The sequence below is a fragment of the Telmatherina bonti genome, assembly GCF_933228915.1.
Source record: "Telmatherina bonti genome assembly, chromosome: 10".
Lineage (NCBI taxonomy): Eukaryota > Metazoa > Chordata > Actinopteri > Atheriniformes > Telmatherinidae > Telmatherina > Telmatherina bonti.
Window position 1 is genome coordinate 26,869,751 of NC_136628.1, and position 21,605 is coordinate 26,891,355.

The 21,605-nt window shown below is 37.8% G+C and overlaps 1 protein-coding gene across 1 annotated transcript; it reads right to left on the reverse strand.

Annotated features, from left to right (window-relative positions):
• Positions 1–2,407: 2,407 nt before the first annotated feature.
• LOC306761314 (protein phosphatase 1D-like) lies at positions 2,408–21,240 on the reverse strand (the record flags this gene model as incomplete). Its single annotated transcript, XM_079247439.1, has 7 exons — positions 2,408–2,723; positions 13,264–13,694; positions 17,166–17,402; positions 17,568–17,749; positions 17,842–17,966; positions 18,111–18,339; positions 20,733–21,240. 7 exons carry the CDS (start codon positions 21,238–21,240, stop codon positions 2,408–2,410), a joined length of 2,028 nt encoding a protein of 675 aa, XP_079103565.1.
• Between the last annotated feature and the right edge of the window lie 365 nt (positions 21,241–21,605).

Consider the following 21,605-nt stretch of genomic DNA (forward strand, 5'->3'; position numbering starts at 1 on the left):
TAAATATTCAAACAAAGTCTGTGCTATCATGTATCTCATGTCTGCATTCTCAAAGAGACAGACAAAACTTTACGTGCAATAAATGCAAAGTGCATGATAGAAACATTTAAGTAAACTGACCTTATGATGCCACTCTGGTTAGAAATCATTTATGTTTTTGTTTAAATACCCTAATGGCATATTTGAATTTGAATTTGAATGTCCAACCTATGTTTAAAGAAATCTCTGGTTTCACACTGAAAAAATAAACCAAGGCAACTGCTTAATTTATGCTTATAATATATTTTCAGTTAAAGTGACTCTAGTATGTACATTTCAATCTAATTTTAAAACCCGGAACTGAATTTTTAACCCAGTACTGCCTAGGCAACATTAAAGACGTATAACAGCAGCAATGTATGACAGGTTATAAATTGATGTCCACATTCACGTATAGAAGGGAGGGTAAAGGGGCTTTAAGCAACAATTTCCTCTGCCTGGTAACCTGTAAACTTTTTAATCCTTTTGGTTGTTAAGTCATTCATTATTTTGTAGCTGTAGAATGTAAAATGTGTTACTTAGTTCCAACCAAAAATAACTGAGTAAATATTTTTCAAAATATTTTGAAGTGAACTAACTGGTATTTATGAGTTAGGTATACTTGGCAATTAAGTTGATATTAATAAGAATAAATAACATCTGAAAATTTGATTTTCATACACTCAATTTGATCAATTTTGGCATTTTAAAGTGTTAATTAATTATTTAATTAAATGATTAATTAATCAATCAATCCATCCATCCATCCATCCATCCATCCATCCATCCATCCATCCATCCATCCATCCATTCATTCATTCATTCATTCATTCATTCATTCATTCATTCATTCATTAATTAATTAATTCTCTACCACTTAGTTCAACTAGAAAAGCACTCAAAAAGTGCAAACCTCTGTCAAGGGCCACGGTTCTCCCCGTTCATTCATTCATTCATTCATTCATTCATTCATTATCCATACCAAATAATCCGATTAAGGGTTGTGGGGAAGCTGGAGCCTGTCCCAGCAGTCTTTGGGCAAGAGGCGGGGTACACCTTGGACAGGTCGCCAGTCCATCGCAGGGCAGTTCTCCTCATATTGTAATTATGCCTTCTCTTCCTATGATGAAAATTCCAAAGGCTTAATAAATGTTCCGATCATTTTCATTGGAGATATGTGCACATAATGTTAAAAATGGCTCTCTCTCACAATGTTAAAGAATCTTTTAAAAAATTCCTGGATCTAAACAGGGATCCGGATCACCGCCAAAATTAATTCAGTTCTTCCTTTTCACATTTCCAACAACTCTCAAACATTTATTAAAAATTCATCCATAACTTTTTGAGCTATCTTGAAAACAAACAGACAAACGGACAAATGCTGGTTAAAACGTTGAGCAAACGTTAGCAAAACAAGTATTTTTTTTATAAGTTAATAATTTAGCAGCTATGGCTAGAGCGAAGTATGTAAACAGTCTGCTGAGCCCTCCATAACATGTTCCTGCAAACATGTCATAAGAAGGTACAGGAAAAAAAACAAACAGAAAAAAAAAATCCACACCACCTAAAGCTGGGGTAAGTAATCTTTCTCAGAGACATTTTTTTTTTTTTTTATACTCTGGGTGAAGTGGTTCCTCATCCTGATAGTAGTCTATACATTCTGTAATCATGAACAATAAGAAATATAGTTAGACCCCTTTGTTTACTGTAAATCTGTAAAAAAACAAACAAAAACAAAACAAAACAAAACAAAACAAAACAAAAACAATCTGACCAATCAAAATGTTTGGACTGAAATGGAGTTGTTCCTTTCTTATATTTTGTAAGCTTCTTCTCCCGGCTCCCCTCTTCCCTCTCCTGCAGGGCATACCTGATAGCCACACCCTGCATATAATTAGCCTGTTAGGATGAAAATAAAAAGTAATGCGGAAGAAACTCGGAAGGCAAACATGACTGAGAAAATGCAGGAAGGATTTCCAGACCTGACTCGATGAATTTTCATCCTCCCGCTAAACAGTCGAGGAAAAGAAAATTGTTGGTGGAAAAGCTGCCAAAAAAAAAGCCTCCCGCAAGGAGCAAAACCAGAGAGGGAGGAGCAAAGACAGGGTACCACCTTCAAATCTTGCTAGCTCCCCAACATTACCTACCCCAGCTTTAACACAATACTTACAAAGTCATGGATGAGATCATGTCCATATACTTGGTCAGACATTTTAGAGTTACATCATCTTTACTGAAGAAACACTTGGAGGTTGTCTTGACCTGGAGTTAAAGATAAAAACACTCTAAATACACAATGTATCTTTTGACACAGAAAATTGTTTTAAAGCTAGATTTTAAACATGGAAAGCTTTGCAGAGCTGATCAGCTCTTAACATTTATATTTTTATCATCCTTTGAAAACTGACATATCCTTGTCCTTGGGGTGCCCAGCTCTCGCATTGCAGTGGCGTTGGCCTGCAACGGTTTTACTCTGAGCTGGGTCTCCGCCAGGGGGGTACAGGGGGACTTTGGGCCTCTGGGGCACTGGCTCTCCGTGCAGCTCGCACTTTGGCGCCTGCTCGCCATAGCACTGTGCTTCTCGGTGCCTCTGTCTCGTTGTACCTTCTGCTCTGTGGGGTGGCAGCTCTCTCTGCTTTGGCTGGCCTGGACTCTGTGCTTGGTGGGCCAGCTGGTACGTGGGGATCTCAGACTCCTCCCTGATGCTTCAAGGTGTGGTCATGGTGCTTTGACCCCACATGCGCACATTTAAACGTGTATGCCCACAAAAGTGCTCCTTTTTCTTTTTCCTTCCCACTAAATGTTGCTGATATTATGTGTTGCTATATTTCTCTACTGGTATATTTATAACTGTTGTGCTCTTGCATATCATTATTATTCTACTTCACGGATCCTGTAGTACTGCAGTACTTAAGTATTTTGTTTAGTTATTTATTTTGTAGGTTTTTTGTTGTTTTTTTTTTCTTCAAATACTGGGATTTTGGCAGCTTAGACAACTTTTCCTTTTATACTTTAATTTTGTACCTTTCTCTCTTCTTTTTTTCTTACCTTCTCTTTTCCTGCCAGGCTCAGCAAAGCCATATCAGGACTGATAATTATAATAAAATATTCAGAATATCCAGGGTAGGTAGAAATATGAAAGGTGTCTATTGGCTAAAATCTGTGTGGCTAAATATAGACTTCCTGTATGCTAAGATGCTGGACAGGACAGGATTTAAAAAAAATATTCAATTCAATTTCAATTCAATTCAACTTTATTTATATAGCGTCAAATCACGGCAATGCCATCTCAAGACGCTTTACAGACAGAGGGGAAAACATAATGAAGGCCAATTCATAACAGCCTATATAAGGAAACCAACAGATTGAGTTGAGTCCAACTCAATCTCCCATCCTGAGCAAGCACACTGGCAACAGTGGGAAGGAAAAAACTCCCTTTTAACAGGAAGGAAACCTCCGGCAGAACCCGGCTCAGGACAGGCAGCCATCTGCCTCTGCTGTGTGGGGGGAAGAGGACAGAAAGACAACAGACAACAGGAACTGCTACTCCCGGCCAGGGAGACCTGCTGAGACAGGAGACATACATGTTAATGATGCAACACTGTTATGGGGGGGGGGGGGGGGGGGGGGGGGGGGGGGGGGGTAAAAGAAAGAGATAAAGAGAAAAAGAAAGAAGCTCAGTGTATCAGGACATGTCCCTCAGCAGTCTAAACCTATAGCAGCATAACTAAGGGATGCTAACCATCCCTAGCTATAGGACTTATCAAAAAGATAAGTCTTCAGCCTAGTCTTAAAGGTGGGGAGGGTGTCTGCTTCCCTAACACTAACTGGGAGCTTATTCCATAAGAGAGGGGCCTGATAACCAAAGGCTCTGCCTCCTGCTCGGCTCTTTGAGACTCTAGGAACCACAAGTAAGCCTGCAGTCTGGGAACGAAGTACTCTACTTGGTATATAAGGAACAATGAGGTCTTTGATATATAGTGGTGCCTGGTTGTGGAGGGCTTTATATGTAAGGAGAAGGATTTTAAATTCTATTCTAGATTCAACAGGCAGCCAATGAAGAGAGGCTAAAACTGGAGAAATATGATCTCTCATGCTGGTTCTGGTCAGGACTCTGGCTGCAGAATTCTGGATCAGCTGAAGGCTTTTCAGGGCATATTTAGGACAGCCCAGTAATAGAGAGTTACAGTAATCTAGTCTCGAAGTAACAAAAGCGTGAACCAGTTTTTCTGCATCACTCCGAGACAGAATGTCCCTAATTTTGGCTATATGACGTAAATGAAAGAAGGCTGTTTTAGTAACCTGCTTAATATGTGGGCCAAAGGACAGGTCAGGGTCAAATATTACTCCAAGGTTTCTCACTGTAGCACTGGAAGCTAAAGTAATGCCATCCAGGTTCATTACAAAACCGGAAAATTTAGCTCTGAGTTTTTCAGATCCAACGAGAATTACTTCAGTCTTATCTGAGTTTAAGAGGAGAAAATTTCTAGACATCCAAGTCTTTATGTCTATGAGACAATTTTGTAGCCTATTGGGCTGATTTGTTTCATCTGGTTTAAAGGATAAGTATAGTTGAGTATCATCTGCATAACAATGAAAGTTTATTCCATGCTGTCTAATAATTTTGCCTAAAGGGAGCATATATAGCGTGAAGAGTATTGGTCCAAGTACAGAACCTTGAGGAACTCCATGACTTACTGTAGTTTGGGAGGAGGACTTGTCATTTACATGAACAAACTGAAGTCTATCAGATAAATATGATTTAAACCAGCTTAACGCTGTACCTGTAATTCCAATCACCTGTTCTAGTCTTTGTAACAGAATGTTATGATCGACTGTATCAAATGCAGCACTAAGATCAAGCAAGATAAGTACGGACACAAGTCCTTTGTCTGAGGCCATAAGAAGGTCATTAGTAACTTTCACCAATGCTGTCTCAGTACTATGATGAGCTCTAAATCCTGACTGAAACTCCTCGCATAAATTATTTCTGCTCTGCTCAGGTGGGCATGTAGCTGAGCTGAAACTATTTTCTCCAGAATTTTGGACATAAACGGGAGGTTAGATATAGGTCTATAATTTGCTATCACCTCTGGATCCAGAGATTGCTTTTTAAGTAAAGGCTTGATTACAGCAGTTTTAAATGATTGTGGTACATATCCTGTCACTAAAGACATATTGATAAGATTTAGTAGTGATGTATTAATTAAAGGGAAAATGTCCTTAAAGAGGCTCGTTGGGAGAGGGTCTAAGATACAGGTGGATGGTTTAGATGAAGCTATTATTTTAGTTAATTCAGAGGGTTGGACAGGACAGAAACTATTTAGACACAAGTCAGATCCTGGTTCTAAGGATGCTTCGGAGACCACAACAGGCTCAACATTATAGGTAGAAGGAAGAGTATTGTGAATTTGATCTCTAATAGTGTCAATTTTATTCCTGAAAAAATACATGAAATCATCACAGCTAAGTGAGAAAGGAATACATGGCTCCACAGCGCTCCGGCTCCTAGTAAGCCTAGCTACAGTGCTGAAAAGAAACCGAGGGTTGTTTTTGTTTTCCTCTATCAATGATGAATAATAAGCTGTTCTTGCCGTACGTAAGGCTTTTTTGTATACGCTTAAACTTTCTTTCCAGGTTAAGTGAGACTCCTCTAGTCCTGATGAACGCCATCTGTTTTCCAAACGCCTTGATGCCTGTTTTAGAGCTCGAAGCTGGGAATTAAACCAGGGAGCCTTCATAATCTTACCTAATTTCTTCTTCTTTAGGGGAGCAACATTATCCAAGGTTGTACGCATTGAAGCTGTTATAGTATCAGCATGTTGATCAATCTGAGCAGGAGTAAGGCTTAAAGGGGGACTCTCGGTCATGCTAACACATGGTAGATGTGAAAAAATTGATTCAATTGATTGTTTAAATTTTGTAATATTATTGTCTGATAAACATCTACTATAGTAGAATTTATTTTTGGTCAGTGAGTAATCAAATAAAGTGAATTCAAAGGTTAATAAGAAGTGATCGGACAAGACAGGGTTTTGAGGAAATACTTTGAGCTTATCAGTCTCAATACCATATGTTAGAACAAGATCAAGAGTGTGACCATGAGAGTGAGTGGCTCCATTGACATTTTGTGAAAACCCAATTGAGTTTAGAATAGAGCTAAAGGAAATGTTTAAACTATCATTTTCAACGTCAACATGAATATTGAAATCACCTAGTACAATGACCTTATCAGTAGTCAGCACTAACTCAGACAAGAGATCAGAGAATTCGGTCAGAAACTCGGAGTAAGGTCCAGGTGGGCGATACACTAATGCTAAAAGGAGCGGTTTCTCTGAATTCCATTTTGGATGAGATAAATTTAATGTCAGGAATTCAAAGGATTTATAGTTAGTTTTGTGCTTAGGATTAATTAAAAATTCTGACTTAAAAATAGCTGCAACACCTCCTCCTCTGCCTGTAGTTCTAGGAATGTGAAAGTTTAAATAGTTAGCTGGCGTAGCTTCATTAATACTAACATAATCCTCTTGCTGTAACCAGGTTTCCGTAAGACAGAATAAATCAATGTGGTGATCACCTATCAAGTCATATATATTTATTTCTATCTATGTCTATGTAATATAAATATATATTTCTATGTTTGATTTACATTAAGTTTAGTTACAAAATTACAATTTGGATCAAATGTATTATTTCTTAGGTGACCTATTGACCACCTCTGAGTTCACCACACTTGATCCTATCCTGGAGAGAGTGGTGCAGACTACAGGAGACACATGATTGCATCTGGATCAGATGACATGTAGCCACCTTTCCTTTCCAAAATGCAAAACTAAAGTAAAATTTAAAAAAAAATAAAAAATTAAAAATTAAATAAAATTAGACTAATTTGTACTTTAACAACTGATCTGTACACTGTGTAGAATATTTCAGGCCAGATTTGAAGAGTCTAAGTGTTGAGTGATGAGTTTCAGCTGATAAAAACATACAAAGCAAGTTTTGTCCAACCAAAATATGGTAGAGTCTATTTAAATACATTTTCTGATTTTAAAAAATACCTTGCAGATATATTCAAGCCTTTTATGATTGTGTTACTAAAAATGACCAAAGGAAAATTGAATACATTTTTAATAACTTACTTGTAAATATAGTGTTGTATGAACAAGACCTCTAAAAGAGTTTAATTTACTTATATTTGTATGTATTTATTATTTAGTAACTAGCTATGTATTTCTGTATCTTGACAATGAACATGGCAGGTGCTGCACAGTGGCATGGTGGTTAGCACTGTGTTCACTGGTTCGATCCTCAGCTGGGGTGAGGTTTGGACATTGGCCTTTCTGTATGGGGTTTGCATGCTCTCCCCATGTATGTGTGGGTTTCTCTTCAGGTACTCCGACTTCCTCCCACCGTCCAAAGACAGGCATGTTAGGTTAATTGTTAGTTTATAGGTTAATAATTGTTAAGAGGTTAAGTTACTCTAAATTGCCAATAGGAGTCAGTGTGAGTGGTTGTTTGTCTCTGTGTGGCCTTGCCTTTCGCCCAAAGACTGCTGGGATAGGCTACAGCTTCCCCGCGACCCTTCATCGGATCAAGCGGTAAGGATAATGAATGGATGAATGTTTTCAGTAGGTGGGACATGTCCTGGAAAGGTTGTATTGCTTCCTCTCAGTCTGTAGTTGGGCCTGAGAATTTGGATCTGCAGCTGAACTCTTTTTTTGTTTTCCCACACCTGGCAACCTGTAGTCCTATAAATGTTGATAACTTCATTATCTTAATAACTTCATCCTACAGGTAACATTAGGTGTCTGTCTTGCCAAAAATGACTAGGGTCACAAAGTTCAAAGTCCACCATTATGAATGTTTTTAGATTTGATGAGACAAATCTAACTTTTTTTTTCTTATAGAGCATGGCAGATTCAGCTATATTTAATCAATCTGTGGTCTTTTATTGTGCTTTTAAATATTTTGTTATCAGTAAGTCTGTGTTGTGTGTTTAGAGACAACTGTTACATGAAAATATAAAAACAGTGCTTGAATATGTTGTTTATTTGTCTGCGTGAAGGAATTTCACCCTGCAATTGTTGGACCCTTTGCTGATTCATCGCTCTGAAAAACAGGCTGCACTTGATGGTGTTTATGTTTGGTATATTTAAGAGTCAAAGTTCTTCCGAAGTTTTTATTTTTTCTTTGAACTGTTAAAAAAAAAAAAGAACTTGTAAAAAATCTTTTTGGACTAAAATGGTTTGCTTTATAACATTTTCTGCAGTTTATCTCAGTTTCTTTTTTTTCTAACTTGTTAATGTGTTATAAATCACCCCTTCATGCATAATATCTCCTACAGTGGATATGTGTGGGGAATGCATATTTAAAAATGAGCCACTTTAGTGGACATTAGTTGGTAATCCATTACACTACTCTCGATTTACCAGTTGATCTATGTTCCTACCCTCATCCATGGTCACGAGCTGTGGGACGTATAGAGACGGCTGAAATGAGTTTCCTCCCCAGGGTGGCCGGGCTCTCCCTTAGGGATAGGGTGAGGAACTCCGTCATCCGGGAGGGACTCAGAGTAGAACTGCTGCTCCTCTGCATTAAGAGGAACCAGTTGAGGTGGCTCGGGCATCTGGTCAGGACGCCTCCCTGGTGAGGTGTTCCAGGCACGTCCCTCGGGAAGAGACCCAGGGGGACATGCAGGACACACTGGGGGATTACATCTCTCGGCTGGCCTGTGAACGCCTTGGGATCCCCCCTGCAGAGTTGGCAAATGTGGCTCGGGAGAGGGAAGTTTGGGCTTCCCTGCTTAGGCTGCTGACCCCCACTACCCGACCCCGGATAAGCAGTAAAAGATGGATGGATGGATTCTAAATATTTCTAGAATAATTAAAAAAAATAAGAAAACAACCTAACAAAAAAAAAAGCAAAAAGCATCACCATGGTTGTCTGTAGAAGTAAAATATTGTTGGTGAAAATATTATGGCTGTGCAATACGGGGTTAAAGACTAAATGATGTTTACACACAACACCGCCGGTGACTAAAAAGTTAATAATGTTGAATGTTAATTCGATCTAAACTGCTTGCTTATGGACTTTTTAAGGTGAAAGAAAAAATTTAATGGTTTGTTGTCTCCCAATTCCTTTCACAATTTCACCATTACACTGCCCAAAAATGTTCAACAAGAAAGGAAGATGTGCAGGAAGTAAAATACAAAAATCACCTGATAGAATTTTGTCAACTGGTTAAAACTTCAGTGTTTCATTTGTTTTGTCGAATATTGAGATGGGCCAGAGGAAAACTGAACACCTGTGAAGTCTACAGCATAAAAATGAAGAAAGGTGATGTTACCACTAGTCCAGTAAATCCAGCAGGGATTGGGATTGAAGGTGTTGAAATTCTCTTGGGAAACATTACATCTGCATGGACTGTTGATGGGTAGGCTATTGCATGCACCAAATGTGAGAAAAATAACTAAAAGCCTTTTTTGAGGAGATTCGGAGAATTGTCCTCGATCTGGAGCAGTCTATTTCTATTATTTATTCTGTTTTACCAATTTATTGCTCAAAAAGTGGGCCACTTTGAAGGTCAGTTTGTACTTAAATTGTTGCAACTGTTATTTGTGCAAACATGGTTTTATCTAGAGTAACAAATATATCATATTCAAAAAATTAACAGTGTGTGATAAAGGATGCAATAAAATTGTCTATTCGATCAATTTGTGTAGAATTTGTTAAAAAAAATATTAATTTAGTTAAACTAAGCAGAAATAAATTAATTGAATTAAAAAACTTGAACTCAACTAAACTCAGTTATTCGAATTTCTGTTGTTCCGCTTGCCTCTTTTATTAAACCCTCAGTGAAGAACCTCGGCATAATCATGGACCCTGCACTTTAGGGCAAGACACTGAACCCCAAGCTGCCCCCCGATGTGCCTATCGGGGTATGAGTGTGTTGGATGGGTGTGTGCATGAATGGGTGAATGTGACAAGTACTGTAAAGCGCTTTGAGTGGTCTGCATGACTAGAAAAGCGCTATAGAAGTACAAGTCCATTTACCATTTACCATTCCTTAGACACTCACATAAAGTCTCTTGTTTGTTCCTGTTTCTATCATCAGAGGAACATTGCCAAGCTGGGACCAATTGTCTCACCCTCTGAGTTGGAGATTATCATCATGCCTTCATCTCCACCAGGCTTGACTACTGTAACTCTTCTTCAGTATATACCGTGTCTGAAATCCATACCTCAGGATCCTATATGGACGGATTTATTGACCATACATTTCCAAATTAACACATGGGATTCATATGTGAATATGTGATTTTGGAACATATACTTTTGAAATGCATATGTGTCATGCGTGAAGTACATAAAAATGTTACAAAACCATGTTTCCATATGTGAATCCACATATGGAGGAAGAGAAAAAGCCGCAGATGTTTTTTAACATGAGTACCAAAGACTACCGTGCGCCTCAATGTAAAAAAAAAAAAAAGGGTGTAAATGACCTTCAATGAATTTAAAGGTTAAGCATTTATCATTTTGAACAAGAGTAATACACCATATATAACAATGTGCAAAAAATAAGTAAATAAAAACATGCAAAAGCTTAAAAAAAGGTTTTGTTACTTTAATACATAAACCAGACATGGGTGAGGTTATTAGGATGAGGTCTTATACTCATTAGGAAAGTAGAAAATATAGATTAGGTTTCAAAAAGAATTTTGACTATTAGCTTACCAAAGCAATTATGTAAGATATGACCATGCATGATTCATAAAGTTCATGCTTTTTGTATTTTGTCTTTAATTACAAGATGCCTGTGGCAGAAAAATGGGCGAGACAGTATAGAAGGGACTAGGTACTGTCATGCTATAAACACATAATACCTTCACATTGCTGCCATCTTCTGGAATACTTCATGACTGCATGTGAAGTCTCCACCTCTGTATTTAAGCCAAAAGACAAGATATCAATAATATATATTATAATATTCTGTTTGCATAAGTGATAAATTTGAGCTCTGCAAGAATAGGAATGTGATTATTTACTGTAATATTATTCAGTGCAGTCTTATTCAAAAATGTCTATGCTGGTCAACATAGAAAAGTGCTGCAGATTTACAGTAACACTTTCTGGACTGCAAAAACTGTCACAAAAGTGATATTACACAACTTGCACATGCTCAGAAAGAAGGGTTGGAAGGTGATGTTACAATCTGGAAAGTTATGCAAGAGTTCACTTCAAGTTCCAACTGAGGCAATACTCTACATTTATTTTACCACTGAGTGTGCTGCCAGGGATAGTTGGTCATGGCTTATCATGGCAAAAAAGGTTGGGCTGTACTATGAAGACATGGTTAAAGGTGTTCATCACACCACCTGAATAGTAAAAGCAGGCAATAAAATACCTGTTGACACAGGTATGGTGGTACTATGTTTTAGACATGTAAACAAATGTTCCCAAAAAATTATTTCTTGTTCAAAAAGAGAAAAGTAAAGAAGAAGAAACAAAATAAAGTCTGTATGATTTTGTGTAATACAGCAGACATGAACGTGCAGATTTAAAAACCAATAACTTTATTACAACACAGACATTATATACCCAGTCACTTTTTTAAAGTATTTTACTTACACAGTGAGCCATGAAAACTGGCTGCAGTAGATATAAAGTCAGACCAAGGTATTGTTACTGCCAAAAACACACCACATGCCCAACGACATCCATAACCTAGGGACAATTCACAAAATAGAGTAGATCTGAGCATGCCGGACTTTTCAAAAACCCAGATACTTTGCATAATAATGTACTGTACAAACTTCTATTGCATATTGACAGACTATACAAAAACTTCTTTAAATAATGTAAGAACATTGAGCACATGGGGCAGGTTCAGTTTGCAGCAATAAAAGGAGTAAAATGACGTAAAAGAAGGTGCATGCTAAATGTTTGAGGCTGGGCTGCAGACGTTATTTATTTAGACATTACTAATTACAATATTTTTTTGCTTCCCAATTATAAATATACATTAAATGTACCTCAGACACAGCATTGCTAAGGCGTTCATAACATTTTTAAGTAAAAGAAAAAAAAAAAAGGCAAAGAAAATCTGCCACTGTTAAAACTGAGCTGCCATTTTAACACAAGTTAGAACTTTGATAAATTCCACAACAATGGCACTTACGTACAATAAAGTGTTTTCTGTGCAGATTAAAGCACAGGTAATGGATGAAAAACACTGAAAGGAAACATAAGCAACGGAAGACATGCTAAAGTTGTAGTGCATTGTGAACAGGAACTGGTTTTAGCTTTAATACCAGATAAAGCTAACAACATCCATTCCTGTCACTTTCTTCTCAGCAATTGTACTTCTGATGAGGTCCACAGTTTTGGAATAACAAAACTGCCATGTCATTGACCTGATGAAAACTAACCAAATGAAGGCGCTTGGAATGGCACAGTATAAAAATACAGAAAAGAGGAAACAATTCACCCAAAACATACACATCTATGTTGATGGATTGGTAGCACAAAATGATGTATAATGCTTATTTTATGATTTGGTTGCAGTCACCCTTCTCATGACAAATGATCCATCATTTCAGAGACAGCAGTGGTCACCTTAATGGATCAGAATTACACATAAAAATATATTTAAAATGAGTACCAGCATAATCACCTCACCTCCGGACTCTTGACCTACAGAATTCATGACTGCAAGTGTAGTCCATGCAGCTGCAGGAAGTACCCTCAGAGCTATAAACTCCACGACAGAAAATATCATGGGAGCATATGAAATCCAAGGAGCCAAACAATTGATTTGAAAGGAAATCTGGTTCGTCACACCACCCAGTAACTAAAATAAATCTAAAATATTTTCTCCGAAAAAAAAAAAAAATCTAAACCGTAAGATCACCCAGGTCCCAATTCAGCTGAAATACAGTTGCGTCCGAAAACAGTGATGTATCTGCTTAAAAATATGCCTCTGGATATACTCTACAGATTTGAAAATATGAAAATAGAGCAGACTGAACAAAATTGAAAGATTTTACATTTTCAACACTAATATTTGAAGAGGGAGCAAAAGAAGAGCAAAACGGTAAAACATGTACAATCTCCAATTCTCACTTAGAAAAACCCCAGCTTTGTATAAAAATTACACACCTTACATCAGGCCTGTGACACACACAACAAAAGCAAAACTGACAAGGTTAGATTATTATTCTGGTTGAGATTTAGCACACACACAGAGCAGAGCTGTGGCGCTGTGCTAGCATTCCATCTTCCTCAGAGGAGCTTGTTGTTCCTGTGTTCTCATCATGTGACTGCAGTGGCTGTTCGCTCTCTGTTTTGCTGCAAAGCGTCTTCTGAGACAAGCTTTTGTTTGGAGGTTGGCCAAGCCGACAATAAGGACCTTGGAGTTCAGGGGGCTTGTGAGAGGAACGGCGGGACCTTTTTAGTGGAGCGGCAGAAGGAGTGCTGTCCATCTGGGTGGTTTGGTCCTGCGTTTCAAAGACATTCACTGAACCATCTGAGGGGGGCAGTGTGGTCCTCTCAGACTCAGCATCAGGTAAGAGTTGTGTGGTGGCACAAAATGTTGCCTCATACAGCCCAAATGCCTGCTCCAGGGTCCTGGAACTTTCTGTGAATGGGGATGGAGCATCGAGCGGGTCACTCAGCTGAAATAGAAGAAAAAGAAAAAAAAAATCAAGGAAACATTTCATCTTTGTGTGTGCACCATTTTCAAGATATGCAAGTAAAATGCTGAGACAATGAAAAAAATCCATCTCAAAAAAAGAAATAGTAAATAGCAAAGTTTTAAAACAACTTTTTACTCCAACATGAAACTGAGACACACAGATGAAGATGGACAAAGACTATACTAATGTCAAGAAAAGGTTTAAAACAAGTTGGTATTAAAACAAGACTGGGGTCTACTCAAGTCTACGTCCACGGGTCTAGTTTCAGGAAAACTGCTTGCTCAAGTGATTTAAATTTTAGAAAAAGTAAAGACTAAATACAGAGATTCTCTTTCATTAAAAAGTGTATGACTGAAGAATGATGAAAATCATTTTAGAGAGTATTTGTTGACTGTCACTATACTTCCAAAACAGCTGCATAAAATCAAAGTGGAAATGCTTTGAACTGCAAACGATCTAATCCTCACAGTTGGACTGATAGTAGAATAATATTAGGTTTAATTAATATTTAAGCAAACTTCTTTATATATGCAGTATTTGGATTTGATGCTAGCCGAAATGAAAAAAAGACAAAGGTTAAGATGGGTAAAATGTCTGGATTTCTTAAAGGGCAAATTTAATTTACATTTCAACACAACTGGATGTTGCAATGAACCAGCAGAATCTCAAACAAATAAAGTGAAAAAGTTTTGTTTTTATTAAATAAAATCAAATTAAATGAAAGTGAAATGAAAAATACTTTATTAATCCCTAAAAGGAAATTCATTTTGTAGTAGGCTTTTTTTCAAAATGTATGTAAAACTTTTATGTTGTGGAAACCAGGTCAATGTGGAATCTGGTGTGGAGGGAAATCTAATGGTTTTTGTTTTTGTCTCCATTCTGCAGGAGGACAAAGTAGCCAATCAGTCGCCACCAAAGTTGTAGTTAGTATTTTTAAGTTTTGAAACCTTGTTTTTATTGACATTTTCACATAAAGCCTTAGTTTGTGATGAGTCCATGTCTTAGGCACGGTATATTGAATCTAAATATATACTTGACTAAACATAATGTGAATATGTTGCATTCATGAGGCTGACTGACAACAGGTCAGAAAAGTGCCCAAAAGACTTTACTAAAAAAAACCCAAAATGAGAAAAACTGAGAAAATTTGGGTAATTGACAAGGCTGAAAACTTAAACTTAATGGCCATGATCGTGGGGCCTTACGGTGGCTTTGTTTTACACACAGTTACCACTTTGGAATGGAAGTAACTGTTTGGGCTAAGGAGCACTTCCAAAAACAACCACCGGTGAACAAGGCCGACATGAATGCAAGTTGACATGTTTTTAAGTTCAGATGCCAAACTAACCTGCAGTCCAGACATGTTCTAAACATAAATAACATCCTCTACAATAAGAAAATAGGAAGTACAACAACTGAACTGTTGAGCAGCTCAAATCTTATGCAAAGAAATAATGGCAAAAACTTCACAATAAAATCCACAATAAGTGGATTCCTCAGCCTGAAAACAAATTCAGTTTTGTTAAAAAGGCAGCCCAACAGACAGGTCTTAACTTTTGAGATTTAATCAAATTTCAAACTGAACATATATTTGAAAAATTGTAACAATAAAATATAAATATTAAATACAAATAATATTTCTTTGTTTTTCATATTTAAATAACTTGTAATAAAACCACTCCCCTGTTGTTTCAACACCATTTTAAAATCAGGATTGTAATTTTGTTCTCAAATTAATGAAACATTTTTGGGAATACATGTTAAATTCATTTTTAAAAAAAAAAAAAAATACTATAAACTTTGACTAAGACTAATAAAAACCTTATTTGTATCAATGGAATTATGCCAAATGGCCTAATACCAAGAAATCCTCAGATGTAAATCAATAAATATCAAATAGCTAATAACAATAATAATAACAATAACAATGATAAATTGCTATTTAGGTGAATACACAAATTTGAGCTCAGGTAAGATTTATCCTTAGCTTGGCCTAGACATTTAGGTGGATCAATGTTTGTGTCCAAGTATGCAGAAGGTTATAAAGAAATTCATGTCTTCTACCACATTAATTGTAAAAAAAAAACAAACATATTACTATCTTTCTGTTGGATATTATTGCATGTGCAAATAAGGTTGAATCTGCTGTACAGATGTCATCTTTAGGTTGTTACAGTAAAATCTTTCTCACATGATGCTGCACTTGCAAAATTTTGGATTTTATAACAGCACAACAACTGTCTGGAAACACTTTAAGCAACTTCAAACTGAAGGCTTATTATGGTTTGCTGCTCAGTCAGCATTTCTACATGTTTAGATGTCTAAATTAATACAAACAGGCAGATGTGTGAATGTGGCTGTGTTAGTATGCACTTATGCTTTACTTCTTTTACAAAAAAGATGCAAAAAAGTGGAACTATGAAGCGTGGTTGGGGTGCCCCATGCGCTTGAATCAAGTGTAAGCAAATACTGCATATATGCAGGAATTAGTTCATCTTCTCCCATATAATTTTAATGAGTTAAAAGTATTAAGAGCTTTGATTGGATATGATTTTAGCTGGACTAACATGTTTGCATGTATTAATAAAACTTTTGGTCAGACCAACTTAAAGTTTAATTTCCTTCCAGCTGCATGTAAAAAAGCTGTTTATTCCACTGACACCCACCATGTTGACTTAGAATCCAAATGAGGATGCTCAAGGTGGCAGAATGATGATAAGCATCTTTTAAGAACAACAACATTCTGCAGTATTTTTAGAACTAATTAATTCACTTTGATGCATAACTAATGAATACTGGGCTACACGGTCGGGGAAAGAAATGTGTAACAGCGTTGTAGATGCAAAGCACCAGTTTTACTTTCCAAGCAGCTCAGACTGCAAAACATGTAAATAAGTTTTGCACTTGTTCTATTTAAAACAGGTGAAACTTGATTCCAGATTCAAGACAACCAGTCAGCATCCCGAGCTCATTGAAATATTGTTGGCTCGTAATTTTGTTGACAATTTGATACATTGTATTTACTTAGCAGTCACCTCACTACCACTCCAGGCATGTCCATTCGTCATGTTCTTCTCCATATATCACATCCTCTTCATAAAACATGCCATCCTCATGCTCCGCCTGTTGACCCCGAAAACAAAAAGCGATTTGGTGATACAATGGTCCCCTGACTGGAATCGCTGCTGTGACCTTTGATCAAACAGCTTGGATTCTACTATTATATTGGACTGGTGAAAAGTATTAACATGACAATAAACATGGACTAAAGTAAACACTGAAGGGTGAAAAACACAGACAAACAAGTACGGAAATATGCAATAGACCTTTTTTTTTTTTTTTTGCTCCATTTTCAGAACAACTCTGATTTGGAAAAAGACATTTTTCCTTAGGGTTTGCCCCAACAAAACATTAAAAAAATAAATAAATAAAAAACTCCGATAAAGCTACGGCACTGACCTTTTGGACCTCGCATGTGTTATAAGGAGTTCCGGGGTATGGAATTTGGTCAATTCCAGTCGCCATGTCAACAACGATCTCATCTCGGTGCATAGGGATGGGTGGCCCTCCTCGCTCCTGCAGCGCCAAAACTATAACTGTTGTGTTGTCTGCACGGAGCATGCGCTCTTTCCAAAACAGTAGTGCAGTGCATCCCAGCCTCCGGGCGCAAGACATTCCCATTGGTCCCTTGAGATATCCCAAACAAAAGGAAAGAGAGAAGCTACAATATTTAATCTCCACCACTGTGAAAATCAAGGTGATCACTATTGATTATTCATCTATACTAGAACAAGAATAATTCAAATTAGATACAATGTAAATACGCCATGCATTAACTACAACATCACATACCACCATTTTGTCATGGCTGTAACACATATTAACAGCATTCTTGGGTGGCATCATGTTCCACAGTCCATCGCTACCAAGAATGATGTAGCGATGGCGTTTAGGATCAAGGGTCATCACAGTGGTGTCGGGTTCTGGAGAAACCACAAACTCGCCACTGTAGAAGTCATAGCTCCATAGATCACCTGTCCAAATGTAATAAAAAAAAACCTTCAATCAGTTTATTTACAAGTGAAATATCATAGATGGAAGGAGGAAAAAGCGACTGGTTCTTTACCGAGGGATCGGGCTACAGCCAGGAACGGGATCTGATCTATAACCGTACTCCTCCTCACAGGACCATTATGTGTCAGCCTGGGCCTCTTCCACACCACACGATTCACCCCGGATTTCTTCATAACACTTCACATGAATAACAAAAACACAACAACCAAAGTCGGTACAGTTTTTTTTTTTAAAGCATTAGTGAAGATACAGCAATGCCACGAGGACAAAGTGCGCAAAATTCTGCTCCATGATGTGGATGAGGCTAAACTCACTACTCACTTTCCCCCAAGTCGTTCAATCCTTTCCTTTTCTTTAGGGAGTTCGGGTTTATGGTCTTGTGTTATTTCAAGTGCCTGGAGCGTGATATCAGAGTCGTTCTCTTTAACACCAACCACAACGGCCGAATCACCGACATGAGCGACGTACATGTGAATTCCACGAATCACAACAACACTGGCGGTGGTGCCTGACGTACTGGGCAGGCCAGTGATCGTCTTTGGCCACTCCGCTGTGAGAGAGGAAAACAGAAATGGTTGGGATTGTTATAGACTGGCTAGCTGAACCTGCTCTCTATAATCAGCAAGTGGGTTCCAGCAAAAGCTGCATCAGAGGAGTGGGCAAGGAAAGCGCTGCTCATGACCATGGTTCAGGCACAGAAACAGCCTTTTTTCAATAGAGCTCACTAGAACCACTTTTAGAATGGCTGAAATAAAGGACAAAGGATGAATCTGGGGTAATACACTTTGAAAACAATGTTGTTGGACCTCATACATACATTAAATTGTTGAAAGCATCTATAACATGGGACCTTTAGGTTTGTAATCCCAGTTTTCACAGTCACAGAAGTCACAGAAGACAAGGCCTATACCTAAATTCTGTAATGACCTCCCTTTATTCATTCACAAGTAACTTTCACTCCTTGGCCTTCAACCCATTCTAAAACCAGATCTTATCTGAGTTTTAATGTATTTCTACCAAGTTTTAGCATCGTCTGTATTTGACCTGAGTAATCCTCTGATGCACAACTGTAAGTGAATACAGCCCATATTGCACTTCTATATAAAGTTACACATCACTACAATGCACTTGATCAAAATGCAGGACTCGAACGATATCGTCTCAACAACTGCCTGTGTGGGTTATATTTGTGTTCAGTTGTTTACATTTTATGAAGAGGATGTAAAAGTCATAAAACCACCAGATGAGACGACTCTGTGAAGTCAAACAGCCAAGAAAGCTGAAGATACACTGATAAAAGTTGTGATGTGACAAGTAAAACGAGCTTTTCTTGTATTGAATGAAGAACAAGTATTTATGCTCTGGTGATTTCAGTCAAATAATTCACAGTAAGTAAACAATTCTAAACATTATAAGTAAACAACTATAAATGAATAATGACAATACTACTACTACTACTACTACTATTACTACTACTACTACTACTAATAATAATATATACTAATAATTATTATAATTTACTTCCTAAATCTAAATTTATCTCAAACCTGACTACTAGTCCTGCCTGTGGTCAAATCTGAGGCAAATGAGAACTTCCAAAGCTGAAACAGAAGTTGTGAGACTTAGACAATACTTCTTTGTATGTTAAAATATATCATTTAGATCCAACAACTAACACAACAGTTGGTAGGGGGAAAGTACAGCAGATTCTCCTGTATAAATAAGGATTATTAAACAAGATTCCATTTTAGAGGGGGATGATATTGTCATAACTTCAACAGCAGTAATTACTACCTTAAGAGTTGATATGGTAACTTGGGTAAATTTATCTTTGCCACTTTGCTTCAACAGTATTAGACTTTTTAAAGCTAAATACATAAATAAATGCACAATGTTGTCCAAATATCCAGTTTGTCAGTACTATTGATTGATTTGTTGGATGATTGTTTAATTAACTGTTTAATTACCTGTTTACCAACTGAGACACATCAACAGAATTAAAAGTTTAGTCTCCCAGAAAGATCAGGAGAAACTCATTCATGCATTCATCTCCAGCAGACTGGATTACTGTCACAGTCTTTTAACAGGACTTCCTAAAAAGAGCATTAAACATCTGCAGCTGATCCAAAATGCTGCTGCTAGACCTTTAACTAGAACTAAGAGGTCTGAAAACATTACACAAGTTTTAACATCTTTACACTGGCTTCCAGTCAATCACAGGATAGATTTCAATACCCTGCTGATTGTTTACAAATCCCAGAATGGTTCTGGACCAGAATACATCTGTGATATATTCAGAGAATATAAACCAAGCAGAGCTCTTCGAGCCAAAGACTCGGGTCACCTAGTCTAGACCAGAGTCCAGACTAAACATGAAGATGCAGCATTTAGCTGATCTGCTGCAAAGAAGTGGAACAAACTGCCAGTGGAGATTAAACTTTCACCAAATGTAGAAACTTTTAAATCCAGGTTAAAAACATTTCTGTTCTCGTGCGCATATGCAGGACATCTGCACAGTAACTTTTAATGAATTCTGCTTTTAATTATTTTAATATTATTTATGATTTTATTGTGATTTTGATATTTGCGATTTCTGCTATGCTTTTTTTTTTCTGTAATCCTTTTAATGTTTCATGTAAAGCATTTTTGATAGTCTTGTACATGAAAGGTGCTGTACAAATAAACTTGCCTTGCCTAACACACAATCCTTTCTATGATAATAATAACAGTATGGGCTGTCTGCAATGGGAATATGAAGTTAGCTCATTGCCTCAACCTGCAGTGTTGACTGTTATGCCACACATCAGCTGAGAGGGATGCTGTGACATGTGACACGGCTTACCCCAACATTACCAACACTCGTGGGTCTGTGGGTGCAGGGAAATACTGACAACGAGTAACGTGGAGCAGAAAGAAAAGAGGATGCTTATTGCCATTACTTACGTAGCTCTTTCCACATTGCGTGGTGACAAGCGATGAAGCCTTTCCGTAGAGCCGCGCACACTTCTCCGTGATCCTTCGACCAAAATCCGCGCTGTCTTTTCAACAAATCCCATAGATGCTCACTTGCAAAATGTGCAGCTTCTCGACCGCCGTGACCATCAAAAACAGCGAAAAACGCCACAGACTTTCGAGTGTCAACTAAACGCTCCCCGCCTGTTTCGTTTGATACCGGGGCGCCGATGCAGCCCTTGTCCTCATCAGACAAACTCTCTACCCACACAGCAGTACCAGGACCGGACTCGGTGTGCTCATGTGTCTTATTTACAATCTGTTCGCTGGGTTCACTCTCTGCATTCTCCAGTCCTCCATATCTCTGCGACTTTTGGTAATCTTCGTCTGCCGCCGTCGTGGGCTCGTACTCGATTCTTATCTCGATAACGTCCTCCATGTATTTTCTCCCTCCTTGCTCGGAAAACGCGCTCATACGAAACAGCAACGAGTCGTCCATGATTGCAAATGCCTAAATGTAACTATCTACGCAATACAAAGCTGCATGTAGTGGCTAACTATAGCTTTCAAGCTAAAAATTTTGAACCGATTTTGCCGCGATTGTGTTGCCAAAGGCTTCCTTCCTTTTTTTTGTTTATCGTCTCCGGGACGTCCCGCCGTACGTAATGACGTCACGTCGTTCTACGTATCAGCTGCACATGGCGCATCTGGAAAACATTTTCTTAAAAATCCTCACTCCATTTGGAATTTTATTCCCAATTACATTTTTCCAGGTTTGGTGGTCTGAATTTTATATTAGGCTGCAATTATAATGTAGACAATGTTCCGGAAAAACTTTCATTATTCCACAAACAAGTCCTTTTA